At 56.4% G+C, this 16,656-nt stretch overlaps 1 protein-coding gene and 1 pseudogene across 1 annotated transcript; both read right to left on the bottom strand.

The window, feature by feature from the left end:
• LOC142311958 (uncharacterized) overlaps positions 1–16,656 on the bottom strand; it is a 113,335-nt pseudogene that overhangs the window by 27,083 nt on the left and 69,596 nt on the right.
• Positions 1,988–2,538, bottom strand: LOC142311948 (oocyte zinc finger protein XlCOF29-like). Its single transcript, XM_075350818.1, has 2 exons — positions 2,394–2,538; positions 1,988–2,264 (listed from the first exon to the last, which is right to left on the bottom strand). The coding sequence occupies exons 1-2, from the start codon at positions 2,469–2,471 to the stop codon at positions 2,040–2,042; spliced, it is 303 nt and encodes a 100-aa protein (XP_075206933.1). The 5' UTR covers positions 2,472–2,538; the 3' UTR covers positions 1,988–2,039.

Raw genomic sequence — 16,656 nt, 5'->3', positions numbered from 1 at the left:
ATTCAACACTCCTGTGACATTTGTTTTCCATATCAGTCTTTGATGAAGTAGACGAAAACACCTGTTGTAAAGAGTCAGATGATAGATTTTTTCTGTGAAGGGCAGGAGCTACTTCTGGGACAATATTATTTTCTTCACATATATCTGGTGTGTTATTAGAATCATCTGATACAAAATTTGAAAATATCAGAGTTCTTCTTGAGCTCCACGTACAGTCATCTGCCAAGAATAAAACAAATGTCCTTATTTTTCAATATCAATCAATTGTAGAGAAGAAATGGGTTGTTATGCTGTGCTGCCATATGAAGGCAGGACAGTAAATTATATATTCAGCAGATTTTATTGTTCTTATTCTACACGTTTCGGAGGTAGCATGCTCCTTCTTCAGGAACTAACAATGCCAGTATAGTATAGTATTCTGCCCACAGGCAATCAGTGCTGGTGTTCAGTGGATTGAGCCCTGGATCATGCACTCTTTCTAAAGACTGTCAGGCCAGTGGACGAGAGCAGCATTATGTAAAACGTGATACACCAACAATAGACAAAAAATGTATGTAAAAAAACCCAACACTGAAACACATTAAAAAACGCAAGTAACCTAATTTACTTAATAGATGCAGAAAATCTGCAATATCAAAAAGTGCCTAAAGGCTCATTGTGGGAACTTAGCCTAAAGTTTCACAGACTTTTTCCAGTGTGATGTTTGATTTTTTTTAAATGAGGAAAATAATCCAAGTCTAACATTTTTGTCATTCACTTTATTTGGTTCTACTTATCTACTTTTAGGACTTGTGTGAAATTCGGATGTAGTTTTAAGTGAAATATAGGCATAAATATGGAAAATTCTGGCAATTGTACAAACTTTCAAACACTACTGTAACTTCTTTATATTTAGTGGTCACTACTCACCTGTGCGGTCATCTGTAGGAGCCTCCTCATTACACCGCTCATCACCCCTCACATATGTGCCTGTACTATTAATATAGGTCAGATCTTCACCCTGAAACAAAGATTGTAAAAGTCACAGACAGCTGGAGAAGTCAATTGAGATGATTATGAAGAAAAGAAAAGACGATAAACTGACATGACAACCACAAGTGATAGCAGTAGGTATCACAGAGCTGCAGGTCTCCTGTATAAATCCAACCTGTTCGCTTTTAATTCTAACCAACAGTCTCCAAAATTCTGACCCTCCAATTTGCATTAATCTGACCAGACAATTTTTTTCACTACTCAGTGATATCATTTAAGGGTTTTTTTTTCCTCACTGAAGTTAGAAAGCAACAACACTGAAACTGGTCATCCATTGCTATACCCCATCTGAGCTAAGATACAATGGACACATTAGTTGGACACCAGTGCTGTTTTAAGAACGATTATTACTAGCTTTCTTAATTTGCTGTTTTTTTCCTTTCACTGGATGTTTTTGCCCTCATCACAATATTCTCAGTAAAGTCTTGACACAATTGCACACAAAACCATGAATTTCACTATTTTTTTTTTTTAACTGGTAAAATTATGTAATCGAGTACTGATAACCATGCATGTCTCACTCAGAATTGCTTGACTTCCGCATTCTCATGTGGATTGGCAATGAAACTTGAACGTTATGTAATCTTCATGCAGGATAACTCCAATCAAGAAGGGCATGGTGTTTCTAATAATTTGGTCATTCATTATGCTTTTTGTTCATGTACCTGATAATCTTGAGGAACATTGGGATTTTCTTGTTTACAGTCCTGTGGAAGAAGAAGATGGGGACATCTCTCTGGTGTTGTCCTCTCACTGGATAGATCTGGAGGAAACACATACAGGGACTGAATTCATTCTTTACATACAGATTATTATAGGCCGTGTGTATTTAGTCCTGTCTATTACCTGGTGATGTGAGGGGCAGGGGATCCTCCATCATGACGTCCTGGTACAGATCTTTGTGCCCTTCTAAATACTCCCACTCCTCCATGGAGAAATAGACGGCGACATCCTGACACCTTATAGGAACCTGACACATACAATGATACCGTCACCCCCCGATCCCTTCATAGCGTTACTGTATAATGTCCCAGCATTCGCAGCAGTGTCACCTCTCCAGTCAGCAGCTCAATCATCTTGTAGGTGAGTTCTAGGATCTTCTGGTCATTGATGTCCTCATGTATCAGGGGGTGAGGTGGCGGCCCCGTGATTGGGCTCAGGGGTCTTCCCCATCCCTCAGACACAGGGTCCTGACAGCGGTCACTAGAGGTCTTCTTCACTACTGTGTAATCCTGGTTATGGAGAGAAACATTAATAAATCTCACTACAGACATTTCCAGAGTCCTCACCTCTCCAGTTCTGTCCATCTGTTATTCCCATAGATAAGAATGATGTAATGTGACGTCATCAGAATCTCTCACCTCTCCAGTAAGCCGGAAGAGGATCTCTAGGGTGAGGTGTAACATCTTCTCCACCATCTTGTCCCTGTCCCTATCCATCCTTGATGGGTCGGTCAATCAGAAGAATTCTCTTATATAGAAGATCTGAGAGGATCCGATATTGTAGGGACCTGAATGGGGAGAAGATGACGATGTAACATCAGAAAGATCCCATGTAAAAGTTTCCAAGAAATTCTGAAGGAAAATATAGGAACTAGTGATGAGCGAGTACTAAAAAGCTCGGGTGCTCGAGGCTCGGGCCGAGCATCCCAAGATACTCGTGTACTCGGCCCGAGCACCGAGCCCAATGTTATCCTATGGGAGACCCGAGTATTTTTGTGAAATGACCACCGGCAGCATGTAGAAACCCTAAAAATGGCACAAAAGTCTCAGAAGAGTGCTCAAATGACATGGCAACAGCATGGGGAAGACCCCTTGAAGCATTTATCACTCAAAAGTCACAGCTGTGAACAATTTTGTCCGCGTTTTACGCCATTTTTACGGACTCTTCAAAAAACCTTCCAAAATGACACCAAAATGAATTTTCATGGCGGAAATGTTAAGGGCACATACCCAATAGTGAGATAGAGCTAATGTATGTTACTTTTGAGATCAATACATGAAAGATTTTACATAAAACATTGTGTGGCACTCCGATGTCCCTGAGAAGAGACGTACATAAAGGCCTCTGAGTCTAATGTGCCCATTTTGAGGAACTGAGTCTTTGTAGTATTTTCCTTTGCCAGGGCAGTCCAAAATTGTGAGGTTCACCAATGACCCTGCATACAGACGTGCATGAGGGCCTGTAAGCCTGAAGTGCCTATTGGAAGGAAGTGGGTCTATTGTAGTATAGCCCTTAGGCAGGGCAGCCAAAAATTGGGAGGCTCCACGTTGTCCCTGGATAGAGACGTGCATGAGGGCCTGTAAACCTGAAGTGCCCATTGGAAGGAAGTGGGTCTATTGTAGTATAGCCCTTAGGCAGGGCAGCCAAAAATTGGGAGGCTCCACGTTGTCCCTGGATAGAGACGTGCATGAGGGCCTGTAAACCTGAAGTGCCCATTGGAAGGAAGTGGGTCTATTGTAGTATAGCCCTTAGGCAGGGCAGCCAAAAATTGGGAGGCTCCACGTTGTCCCTGGATAGAGACGTGCATGAGGGCCTCAAAACATTGTTCCCATTGCAAAGGAGCGGGTCTCCTGTCGTTGTAATGTCCATTCTGCAAAGAATGGGCGAAAAAATTTACCACTGGGGGTATACCTGAAACAAAGGCCTAACTCTTGTAACGGTCATCATGGTGGCGCATGAGGAGAAGGAGGAGCAGTCCAGCGATTATCCAAAGTCCAGAAGTGTGGGTGACTGGAGGTACATGGCAAATTCCCGTTACAAACTTTAAATTCCGCTCTCATTTGCTGGTTGTGTGGTGAAGTCTGGCCCAATCCAACCCTTGTTCATCTTGATCAGAGTCAGCCTATCAGCATTTTCAGTTGACAGGCGGGTGCGTTTATCTGTAATGATTCCACCTGCGGCACTACAAACACGCTCTGACAAAACGCTAGCGGCAGGGCAGGCCAGGACTTCCAAGGCGTAGAGAGCCAATTCATGCCACGTGTCCACCTTGGATACCCAATAATTGTAAGGCACAGAGGAATGTCGGAGTACAGTCGTTCGATCTGCAAGGTACTCCTTGAGCATCTGGGCAAACTTAGGATTTCTTGTGGCACTACCCCGCACCTCAGGGGCTGTGGTACGTGAGGGGCTGAGAAAACTGTCCCACATCTTAAAGACTGTTCCCCTACCTCTGGCGGATTGGACTTGTGCCTCTCTCGGCTGTACGCCTTGGTTGTCCACTGATTCCTGACCTATGCCGCTAGCGTTTTGTGAGGGGAATGCTTTGCCTACTTCCGTGACTATGGCCTTCCGGAACTGCTGCATTTTGGTTGACCTCTCCGCCTCGGGAATAAGAGACATAAAGTTCTCCTTGTAGCGTGGGTCTAACAGTGTTACCAACCAGTAATGATTGTCGGCCAAGATGTTCTTAACGCGAGGGTCACGAGACAGGCAGCTTACCATAAAGTCAGCCATGTGCGCCAGACTCTTAACAGCCAGGACTTCAGTAGCCTGACCAACACGATGACTGAACATGCTGTCCTCCTCCGCCTCCTCCTCCTCATCTACCCTGTCCTCTGGCCAGCCACGCAGAACCGAGGATATGACTGGTGTGCATGTCATATCCTCAATTTGGCCGGAGATTTGCTCCATGTCTTCATCCTCCTCCTCGTCATAGTCCTCCACTGCACGTTGTGATGAGACGAGGCTGGGCTGTGTGTTATCACCCACACCCACTACTGTTTCTTGCTGCAACTCATCGCGCTCCGCCTGCAATGCATCATGTTTGGTTTTGAGCAGAGACCGTTTTAGAAGGCAGAGTAGCGGTATGGTGACGCTAATAATGGCGTCATCACCACTCACCATCTTGGTGGAGTCCTCAAAGTTTTGGAGGATGGTACATAGGTCGGACATCCATCTCCACTCCTCAGGTGTTATGTGTGGAGTTTGACCCATTTCCCGACGGCTTAGGTGATGCAGGTACTCAACAACTGCCCTCTTCTGCTCACATATCCTGACCAACATGTGCAGAGTTGAATTCCAACACGTGGGGACATCACACACCAGTCTTGTGAGCCGGAAGATGCAAACGGCGCTGAAAGCCGGCAAGGCCGGCTGAAGCAGTAGGTGACTTTCGAAAATGTGCAGACAGGCGGCGAACTTTTACCAGCAGATCAGACAGCTCTGGGTATGACTTTAGAAACCGCTGAACCACGAGGTTGAGCACATGGGCCACGCATGGAACATGTGTCAGCTGGCCTCGCCTCAAAGCCGCCACCAGGTTCCGGCCATTGTCACACACGACCTTTCCTGGCTTTAGGTTCAGAGGTGTGAGCCAGTGATCTGCCTGCTGTTTCAGAGCTGTCCACACCTCTTCTGCATTGTGGGGTTTGTCACCTATGCAGATTAGCTTCAGCACAGCCTGTTGCCGCTTCGCCGAGGCAGTGCTGCAGTGCTTCCAGCTTGGGACTGGTGTGGAGGGTACAGTGGATGAGGATGTGCAGGAGGAGGAGGAGGCTGAAGAGCATGACATTCCGGAGCTGTAGAGTGTGGGTGAAACACTGACTGAGGTAGGGCCTGCAAACCTTGGTGTGGGAAGGACGTGTTCCGTCCCTCGCTCAGACTGGGTCCCAGCTTCCACAATATTAACCCAGTGTGCCGTCAACGAGATGTAGCGGCCTTGCCCACAAGCACTTGTCCACGTGTCTGTGGTTAGGTGGACTTTGGGTGAAACAGCGTTGTTCAGGGCACGTGTGATGTTTTGTGACACGTGGTTATGCAACGCGGGGACGGCACACCGGGAGAAATAGTGGCGGCTGGGGACCGAGTAACGTGGGACAGCTGCCGCCATCAGGTCGCGGAATGCTTCTGTCTCCACCAGCCTAAAAGGCAACATTTCCAGCGCAAGCAGTCGCGAAATGTTAGCATTTAGAACTGTGGCATGTGGGGTGTTGGCAGTGTATTTGTGCCTGCGTTCAAAGGTTTGCTGAATGGATAACTGAACGCTGCGCTGGGACAAGGACGTGCTTGATGATGGTGTTATTTCTGCGTAGGCAACTGCAGGTGCAGGACCGGAGGAGGCTTGTTCGCAGGCAGCATGGACAGGGGATTGGCTCGCATGCACAACCAGCGAAGACGTAGCAGTGATATCAGCAAGCACTGCTCCTCGACTCTGTTGTACTTCCCACAAAGTCGGGTGCTTGGCTGACATGTGCCTGATCATGCTGGTGGTGGTCAGGCTGCTAGTTTTGGTACCCCTGCTGATGCTGGCATGGCAGGTGTTGCAAATGGCCTTTTTAGAATCATCTGGAGCCAACTTAAAAAACTGCCAGACTCGGGAAGACCTAACATTTGTACAGGCACCTTGTGTCGTGTTGTTGTTCCGGGGAACGGTTGCCTGACTTCTGCCTGGAGCCACCACCCTGCTTCTTACTGCCTGTTGGGATGCTACGCCTCCCTCCCCCTGTGCACTGCTGTCATCGCTCTGCATATCCTCCTGCCAGGTTGGGTCAGTTACTGGATCATCCACCACGTCGTCTTCCTCTTCCGCACCCTGCTCCTCCTCCTGACTTCCTGACAATTGTGTCTCATCATCGTCCACCCCTTGTTGAGACACGTTGCCAACTTCGTGAGAACGTGGCTGCTCAAATATTTGGCCATCTGTACATACGATCTCCTCATGACCCACTTCAACATTAGCTGGCGAGAGGCCAGAATGTGCGAATGGAAACGTGAACAGCTCTTCCGAGTGTCCAAGTGTGGGATCATTAATGTCCGAGGACGTGTACTCAGCCTTGTGGTAGGAAGGAGGATCAGGTTCTGAAATGTGCGGTGCAGTATCACGGCTACTGACACTTGACCGTGTGGAAGACAGAGTGTTTGTGGTGGTGCCAATCTGACTGGAAGCATTATCCGCTATCCAACTAACAACCTGTTGACACTGGTCTTGGTTCAAGAGCGGTGTACTGCTGCGGTCCCCAAGAATTTGGGACAGGACGTGCGAGCGACTAGATGTGGCCCTTTGTTGTGGCGAAATTAGAGCTTGCCCACGACCTCGGCCTCTGCCTGCACCACCATCACGTCCACTTCCTTGTTCCTTGCCAACGCCCTTGCGCATTTTGCAATGCTGTGCTGATGTGTATTCACTAGACTTGGGCGTTATATCCAAGTTTGTGCAAATCGTGCACCTGTACGCTGCCACGACAGGCACACACGTGCGGTTTTTAAATGCAAGCACGGACGCACTAAGAACCTAACAGGTTTTAGGAGCAAAAATTAATGAGAACTCTGACACTATCAGCCACTGCTGACTGACGTGTATTATACACTACACTTGTGCATTATATAATAGTTTGGTAAAAACGCACACTAGTGCACCTGTACGCTGCCACCGACAGGCACACACGTGCGGTTTTTAAATGCAAGCACGGACGCACTAAGAACCTAATAGGTTTTAGGAGCAAAAATGAATGAGAACTCTGACACTATCAGCCACTGCTGACTGACGTGTATTATACACTACACTTGTGCGTTATATAATAGTTTGGTAAAAACGCACACTAGTGCACCTGTACGCTGCCACCGACAGGCACACACGTGCGGTTTTTAAATGCAAGCACGGACGCACTAAGAACCTAATAGGTTTTAGGAGCAAAAATTAATGAGAACTCTGACACTATCAGCCACTGCTGACTGACGTGTATTATACACTACACTTGTGCGTTATATAATAGTTTGGTAAAAACGCACACAAGTGCACCTGTACGCTGCCACCGACAGGCACACACGTGCGTTTTTTAAATGCAAGCACGGACGCACTAAGAACCTAACAGGTCTTAGGAGCAAAAATTAATGAGAACTCTGACACTATCAGCCACTGCTGACTGACGTGTATTATACACTACACTTGTGCGTTATATAATAGTTTGGTAAAAACGCACACAAGTGCACCTGTACGCTGCCACCGACAGGCACACACGTGCGGTTTTTAAATGCAAGCACGGACGCACTAAGAACCTAACAGGTTTTAGGAGCAAAAATTAATGAGAACTCTGACACTATCAGCCACTGCTGACTGACGTGTATTATACACTACACTTGTGCGTTATATAATAGTTTGGTAAAAACGCACACAAGTGCACCTGTACGCTGCCACCGACAGGCACACACGTGCGGTTTTTAAATGCAAGCACGGACGCACTAAGAACCTAACAGGTTTTAGGAGCAAAAATTAATGAGAACTCTGACACTATCAGCCACTGCTGACTGACGTGTATTATACACTACACTTGTGCGTTATATAATAGTTTGGTAAAAACGCACACAAGTGCACCTGTACGCTGCCACCGACAGGCACACACGTGCGGTTTTTAAATGCAAGCACGGACGCACTAAGAACCTAACAGGTTTTAGGAGCAAAAATTAATGAGAACTCTGACACTATCAGCCACTGCTGACTGACGTGTATTATACACTACACTTGTGCGTTATATAATAGTTTGGTAAAAACGCACACAAGTGCACCTGTACGCTGCCACCGACAGGCACACACGTGCGGTTTTTAAATGCAAGCACGGACGCACTAAGAACCTAACAGGTTTTTAGGAGCGACAATTAATGAGAAGTCTGACACTATCTGGACTGTTTTAGACTGTGTACACCAGCCCCAGATATGATGAAGGCTGGTATACGGTCACCACTAGGAATGGCTATATACCCTGCCTGCCTGTATACTGCTACAATAGTCCTGACAAGGACTCTTCTGGTCACTAGCCTGTATTCCGACCTGGCTATACCCTGCCTGTATACAGCAACAATAGTCCTGAGAAGGACTCTGCTACTGTACTCCGACCTGGCTATACCCTGCCTGCCTGTATACAACTAGAATAGTCCTGAGAAGGACTTTTGGTCACACTGTTTGCAGCCCTGCTACGGAAATAGCTATAAAGGGCCGCAAACCTTTCCCTCAAGCAGCGACACTCTCCCTGCACTGACTGTCTGGATGGCTGTGAGCAGAGCACAGCGCGCCGGCCGGTATAAAGGCTCGGTCACGCTGTGCGGGCCGGCCAATCACTGCAATTCCACAACTAACAGGGCTGTGGCATTGCAGTGGTCTGCCAGCCAATCCCTGCATGAGGGCTGGCTCTCAAAAGAGCGCCAACATGCAGAAATGAAGACCACGAGTACAGCACGAGTATCGCGAGATTACTCGGTCCCCGCCGAGTAGCCCGAGTACAGTGATACTCGTGCGAGTACCGAGTAGTAACAAGCATACTCACTCATCACTAATAGGAACAAAAAGCTGGAGTGGAGGGATTTTTTTGTTTTTCTAGCTGGACAATCCAATCACAGTCTAAGGGGTACTTTGCACGCTGCGACATCGCTAGCCGATTTTAGCGATGCCGAGCGCGATAGTCCCCGCCCCCGCCGCAGATGCGATATCTTGTGATAGCTGTCGTAGCGAACATTATCGCTACGGCAGCTTCACACGCACTTACCTGCCCTGCGACGACGCTCTGGCCGGCGACCTGCCTCCTTCCTAAGGGGGCGGGTCGTACGGCGTCACAGCGACGTCACACAGCAGGCAGCCAATAGAAGCTGAGGGGCGGAGATGAGCGGGACGTAAACATCCCGCCCACCTCCTTCCTTCCGCATTGCAGGCGGGACGCAGGTAAGGAGATGTTCCTCGCTCCTGCGGCTTCATACACAGGGATGTGTGTTGCCACAGGAACAACAACGTACCTGTCCCTGCAGCGAAATTATGGAAATGACCGACACTACACAGATCACCGATTTCGACGCTTTTGCGATCGTTTATCGGTGCTTCTAGGCTTTACATGTTGCGACGTCGTTACCGGCGCCGGATGTGCGTCACTTTCGATTTGACCCCAACGAGATCGCAGTAGCGATGTCGCAACGTGCAAAGTACCCCTAAGACTCCACTGGCTTTCTACCAGGTACTTAGAGTATGCAAAGGTCTACGACACTCAGTGCTGTGCCATCGTGGAGCGACCATGAGGGGGATTTAGAGGAGTCATTAACTATAACGGCCGCAATTATAAATGTCGCCTCAAGAAACCGCGACAGACACAAATCCGGTATATACAACCGCAGAGAGGTTTCCTCCGGAGACGTGTGCGCTTCTCTCTACTCATCGTCTATGGGACGGCGGAGAATCGAGCGCGGCTCTAATGGGAGACAATGGAGGAGGATACTTATAAGGAGAAGGAAGAAACCTCATGTTCTCAAAACTGTCTTTTAAATACGACCCATAAATATCCCACATACAGGCGACATCAGCGGGAAATAACAGGAGCTCCAGAAAAAGAGAAGAGACGTCCATCAGTGAGCGAGTAGAAATGTCACCGGCACTGAAGAGGTTAATGCCCCCTGCGCCCAGTAATGGGGAATCTCCACATACCTCCTCCTGCAGAGCCACACACTGGATGGTAGAGGCTAGATCGGAGTTGATTTTTTGAGGTGGGAGGAGTGATTTCATGAAATCATGATGTCACCGGAAAAGGCGGGCCTCCTCAGTGCCGTGCAGATCTGTGGGCGGGAAGCGGCAGTGCTCGGGCTCCTCTGTGCAGAGCGGAGGATCCTGACCCTGAGGTGGGGAATATTCAGCGTTTCCTCATTAGTTATAGCTCTGGGGTCTCAGCCTGGATGTTGGGGGCACAGAGCAGTGTCTCCTGTCTGTGTTGGGGGCTGCAGCTCGTGTATGTCTCAGGCTTCAATAAGGTAAGTGTCTTATGGGGGGTTACACGGAGCAGGGGATGATACTGTACGTTTGGGGGGGCTCGCCCTGGCCGGGGGGATGACGCTGTACGTTTGGGGGGGCTTGCACTGGCCGGGGTGCGACGCTGCACGTTTGGGGGGCATCGCACTGGCCGGGGGATGACGCTGTACGTTTGGGGGGGCTCGCACTGGCCAGGGGGATGACGCTGTACGTTTGGGGGGGCTCGCACTGGCCGGGGGGATGACGCTGCACGTTTGGGGGGGATCGCACTGGCCGCGGTGCGACGCTGCACGTTTGGGGGGATGGCACTGGCCGGGGGGCGACGCTGCACGTTTGGGGGGATGGCACTGGCCGGGTTGGTGACGCTGCACGTTTGGGGGGCTCGCACTGGCCGCGGTGCGACGCTGCATGTTTGGGGGGGCTCACACTGGCCGGGGGGATGATGCTGTACGTTTGGGGGGTCTCGCACTGGCCGGGGGGGCGACGCTGCACGTTTGGGGGGGCTCGCACTGGCCGGGGGGTGATGCTGCACGTTTGGGGGGATGGCACTGGCCGGGTTGGTGACGCTGCACGTTTGGGGGGGCTCGCACTGGCCGGGGGGAGATGCTGCACGTTTGGGGGGGCTCGCACTGGCCGGGGGGAGATGCTGCATGTTTGGGGGGGCTCGCACTGGCCGGGGGGCGATGCTGCATGTTTGGGGGGGCTCGCACTGGCCGCGGTGCGACGCTGCACGTTTGGGGGGGCTCGTACTGGCCGCGGTGCGACGCTGCACGTTTGGGGGGGCTCGCACTGGCCGGGGGGCGATGCTGCACGTTTGGGGGGATGGCACTGGCCGGGTTGGTGACGCTGCACGTTTGGGGGGGCTCACACTGGCCGCGGTGCGACGCTGCACGTCTGGGGGGGATCGCACTGGCCGCGGTGCGACGCTGCACGTTTGGGGGGGCTCGCACTGGCCGGGGTGCGACGCTGCACGTTTGGGGGGGATGGCACTGGCCGGGGTGCGACGCTGCACGTTTGGGGGGGATGGCACTGGCCGGGGGGCGACGCTGCACGTTTGGGGTGGCTCGCACTGGCCGGTGGGCGACGCTGTACGTTTGGGGGGGGCTCGCACTGGCCGGGGGGCGACGCTGCACGTTTGGGGGGATGGCACTGGCCGCGGTGCGACGCTGCACGTTTGGGGGGCTCGCACTGGCCGCGGTGCGACGCTGCACGTTTGGGGGGATGGCACTGGCCGGGTTGGTGACGCTGCACGTTTGGTGGGGCTCGCACTGGCCGGGGGGCGACGCTGCACGTTTGGGGGGACTCGCACTGGCCGCGGTGCGACGCTGCACGTTTGGGGGGATGGCACTGGCCGGGTTGGTGACGCTGCACGTTTGGTGGGGCTCGCACTGGCCGGGGGGCGACGCTGCACGTTTGGGGGGGACTCGCACTGGCCGCGGTGCGCTGCTGCACGTTTGGGGGGCTCGCACTGGCCAGGGGGGGAGGCTGCATGTTTGGGGGGCTCGCACTGGCCAGGGGGTGAGGCTGCATGTTTGGGGGGCTCGCACTGGCCAGGGGGTGAGGCTGCATGTTTGGGGGGGCTCGCACTGGCCGGGGGATACGCTGCAAGTTTGGGGGTGCTCGCACTAGCCGGGGGGGCAACGCTGTACGTTTGGGGGTGCTCGCACTAGCCGGGGGGGCAATGCTGTACGTTTGGGGGTGCTCGCACTAGCCGGGGGGGCGACGCTGCACGTTTGGGGTGGCTCGCACTGGCCGGGGGGCGATGCTGCACGTTTGGGGGGGCTCGCACTGGCCGGGGGGATGATGCTGTACGTTTGGGGGGGCTCGCACTAGCCGGGGGGCGACGCTGCATGTTTGGGGGGGCTCGCACTGGCCGGGGGCGACGCTGCACGTTTGGGGGGGCTCGCACTGGCCGGGGGGATGACGCTGTACATTTGGGGAGGCTCGCACTGGCCGGGGGGATGATGCTGCACGTTTGGGGGGGGCTCGCACTGGCCGGGGGGCGACGCTGCACGTTTGGGGGGGCTCGCACTGGCCAGGGGGCGACGCTGCACGTTTGGGGGGGCTCGCACTGGCCGGTGGGCGACGCTGTACGTTTGGGGGGGGGGCTCGCACTGGCCGGGGGGCGACGCTGCACGTTTGGGGGGGCTCGAACTGGCCGGGGGGCGACGCTGCAAGTTTGGGGGGGCTCGCACTGGCTGGGTTGGTGACGCTGCACATTTGGGGGGGCTCGCACTGGCCGGGGGGCGACGCTGCAAGTTTGGGGGGGCTCGCACTGGCCGGGGGGCGACGCTGCACGTTTGGGGGGGCTCGCACTGGCCGCGGTGCGACGCTGCACGTTTGGGGGGGCTCGCACTGGCCGCGGTGCGACGCTGCACGTTTGGGGGGATGGCACTGGCCGGGTTGGTGACGCTGCACGTTTGGTGGGGCTCGCACTGGCCGGGGGGCGACGCTGCATGTTTGGGGGGACTCGCACTGGCCGCGGTGCGACGCTGCACGTTTGGGGGGCTCGCACTGGCCAGGGGGGAGGCTGCATGTTTGGGGGGCTCGCACTGGCCAGGGGGTTAGGCTGCATGTTTGGGGGGCTCGCACTGGCCAGGGGGTGAGGCTGCATGTTTGGGGGGGGCTCGCACTGGCCGGGGGGGATACGCTGCAAGTTTGGGGGTGCTGTCACTAGCCGGGGGGCAACGCTGTACGTTTGGGGGTGCTCGCACTAGCCGGGGGGGCGACGCTGCACGTTTGTGGTGGCTCGCACTGGCCGGGGGGCGACGCTGCACGTTTGGGGGGGCTCGCACTGGCCGGGGGGATGATGCTGTACGTTTGGGGGGGCTCGCACTGGCCGGGGGGATGACGCTGTACATTTGGGGAGGCGTGCACTGGCCGGGGGGATGATGCTGCACGTTTGGGGGGGCTCGCACTGGCCGGGGGGCGACGCTGCACGTTTGGGGGGGCTCGCACTGGCCGGGGGGCGACGCTGCACGTTTGGGGGGGCTCGCACTGGCCGCGGTGCGACGCTGCACGTTTGGGGGGATGGCACTGGCCGGGTTGGTGACGCTGCACGTTTGGGGGGGCTCGCACTGGCCGGGGGGCGACGCTGCACGTTTGGGGGGGCTCGCACTGGCCGGGGGGGCGACGCTGCACGTTTGGGGGGGCTCGCACTGGCCGGGGGGCGATGCTGCACGTTTGGGGGGATGGCACTGGCCGGGTTGGTGACGCTGCACGTTTGGGGGGGCTCACACTGGCCGCGGTGCGACGCTGCACGTCTGGGGGGGATCGCACTGGCCGCGGTGCGACGCTGCACGTCTGGGGGGGCTCGCACTGGCCGGGGTGCGACGCTGCACGTTTGGGGGGGCTCGCACTGGCCGGGGTGCGACGCTGCACGTTTGGGGGGGATGGCACTGGCCGGGGGGCGACGCTGCACGTTTGGGGTGGCTCGCACTGGCCGGTGGGCGACGCTGTACGTTTGGGGGGGGCTCGCACTGGCCGGGGGGCGACGCTGCACGTTTGGGGGGATGGCACTGGCCGCGGTGCGACGCTGCACGTTTGGGGGGGCTCGCACTGGCCGCGGTGCGACGCTGCACGTTTGGGGTGATGGCACTGGCCGGGTTGTTGACGCTGCACGTTTGGTGGGGCTCGCACTGGCCGGGGGGCGACGCTGCACGTTTGGGGGGACTCGCACTGGCCGCGGTGCGACGCTGCACGTTTGGGGGGATGGCACTGGCCGGGTTGGTGACGCTGCACGTTTGGTGGGGCTCGCACTGGCCGGGGGGCGACGCTGCACGTTTGGGGGGGACTCGCACTGGCCGCGGTGCGCTGCTGCACGTTTGGGGGGCTCGCACTGGCCAGGGGGGGGCTGCATGTTTGGGGGGCTCGCACTGGCCAGGGGGGGAGGCTGCATGTTTGGGGGGCTCGCACTGGCCAGGGGGTGAGGCTGCATGTTTGGGGGGCTCGCACTGGCCAGGGGGTGAGGCTGCATGTTTGGGGGGGCTCGCACTGGCCGGGGGGATACGCTGCAAGTTTGGGGGTGCTCGCACTAGCCGGGGGGGCAACGCTGTACGTTTGGGGGTGCTCGCACTAGCCGGGGGGGCAACGCTGTACGTTTGGGGGTGCTCGCACTAGCCGGGGGGGCGACGCTGCACGTTTGGGGTGGCTCGCACTGGCCGGGGGGCGATGCTGCACGTTTGGGGGGGCTCGCACTGGCCGGGGGGATGATGCTGCACGTTTGGGGGGGCTCGCACTGGCCGCGGTGCGACGCTGCACGTTTGGGGGGATGGCACTGGCCGGGTTGGTGACGCTGCACGTTTGGTGGGGCTCGCACTGGCCGGGGGGCGACGCTGCACGTTTGGGGGGACTCGCACTGGCCGCGGTGCGACGCTGCACGTTTGGGGGGATGGCACTGGCCGGGTTGGTGACGCTGCACGTTTGGTGGGGCTCGCACTGGCCGGGGGGCGACGCTGCACGTTTGGGGGGGACTCGCACTGGCCGCGGTGCGCTGCTGCACGTTTGGGGGGCTCGCACTGGCCAGGGGGGGAGGCTGCATGTTTGGGGGGCTCGCACTGGCCAGGGGGTGAGGCTGCATGTTTGGGGGGCTCGCACTGGCCAGGGGGTGAGGCTGCATGTTTGGGGGGGCTCGCACTGGCCGGGGGGATGACGCTGTACGTTTGGGGGGGCTCGCACTGGCCGGGGTGCGACGCTGCACGTTTGGGGGTGGCTCGCACTGGCCGGGGGGCGACGCTGCACGTTTAAGGTGGCTCGCACTGGCCGGGGGGCGACGCTGCACGTTTGGGGGGGGCTCGCACTGGCCGGGGGGATGACGCTGTACGTTTGGGGGGGCTCGCACTGGCCGGGGGGCGACGCTGCACGTTTGGGGGGGCTCGCACTGGCCGGGGGGATGACGCTCTACATTTGGGGGGGCTCGCACTGGCCGGGGAGTTGACGCTGTACGTTTGGGGGGCTTGCAGGGGGCGACACATGTTTGGGGGGCTCGCACTGGCCAGGGGGTTACGCTGCATGTTTGGGGGGCTCGCAGTGGCCAGGGGGCGACGCTTCACGTTTGGGGGGGGCTGTCACTGGGCAGGGGGCGACGCTTCACGTTTGGGGGGGCTGGCACTGGGCAGGGGGCTACGCTGCACGTTTGGGGGGGGCTGGCAGGGGGCGACGCTGCACGTTTGGGGGGGGCTGGCACTGGGCAGGGGGCGACGCTGCACGCTTGGGGGGGCTCGCACTGGCCGGGGGGCGACGTTGCACGTTTGCGGGGCTCGCAGTGGCCAGGGGGTGACGCTGCATGTTTGGGGGGCTCGCAGTGGCCGGGGGGATGACGCTGTACGTTTGGGGGGGCTCGCACTGGCCGGGGGGCGACGCTGCATGTTTGGGGGGGCTCGCACTGGCCGGGGGGATGACGCTGTACATTTGGGGAGGCTCGCACTGGCCGGGGGGATGATGCTGTACGTTTGGGGGGGGCTCGCACTGGCCGGGGAGATGACGCTGTACGTTTGGGGGGCTTGCAGGGGGCGACACATGTTTGGGGGGCTCGCACTGGCCAAGGGCTTACGCTGCATGTTTGGGGGGCTCGCAGTGGCCAGGGGGCGACGCTTCACGTTTGTGGGGGCTGGCACTGGGCAGGGGGCGACGCTGCACGTTTGGGGGGCTGGCAGGGGGCGACGCTGCACGTTTGGGGGGGCTGGCACTGGGCAGGGGGCGACGTTGCACGTTTGCGGGGCTCGCAGTGGCCAGGGGGTGACGCTGCATGTTTGGGGGGCTCGCAGTGGCCAGGGGGTGACGCTGCACGTTTGGGGGGCTCGCAGTGGCCAGGGGGTGACGCTGCACGTTTGGGGGGCTCGCAGTGGCCAGGGGGTGACGCTGCACGTTTGGGGGGCTCGCAGTGGCCAGGGGGTGACGCTGCA

This window comes from Anomaloglossus baeobatrachus, chromosome 5, assembly GCF_048569485.1.
Source record: "Anomaloglossus baeobatrachus isolate aAnoBae1 chromosome 5, aAnoBae1.hap1, whole genome shotgun sequence".
Taxonomy (NCBI): Eukaryota; Metazoa; Chordata; class Amphibia; order Anura; family Aromobatidae; genus Anomaloglossus; species Anomaloglossus baeobatrachus.
Note: the sequence above shows the minus strand (reverse complement) of the source record. Positions and strands in the feature narration are given on the sequence as shown.

Excerpts from the sequence above, each read along its gene's own strand:
- LOC142311948 (XM_075350818.1), bottom strand. The coding sequence starts at position 2,471 with ATGGATAGGGACAGGGACAAGATGGTGGAGAAGATGTTACACCTCACC. Across the intron at positions 2,265-2,393 it reads TCTTCCGGCTTACTGGAGAG|GATTACACAGTAGTGAAGAA; the intron begins GTGAGAGATTCT and ends CTCCATAACCAG.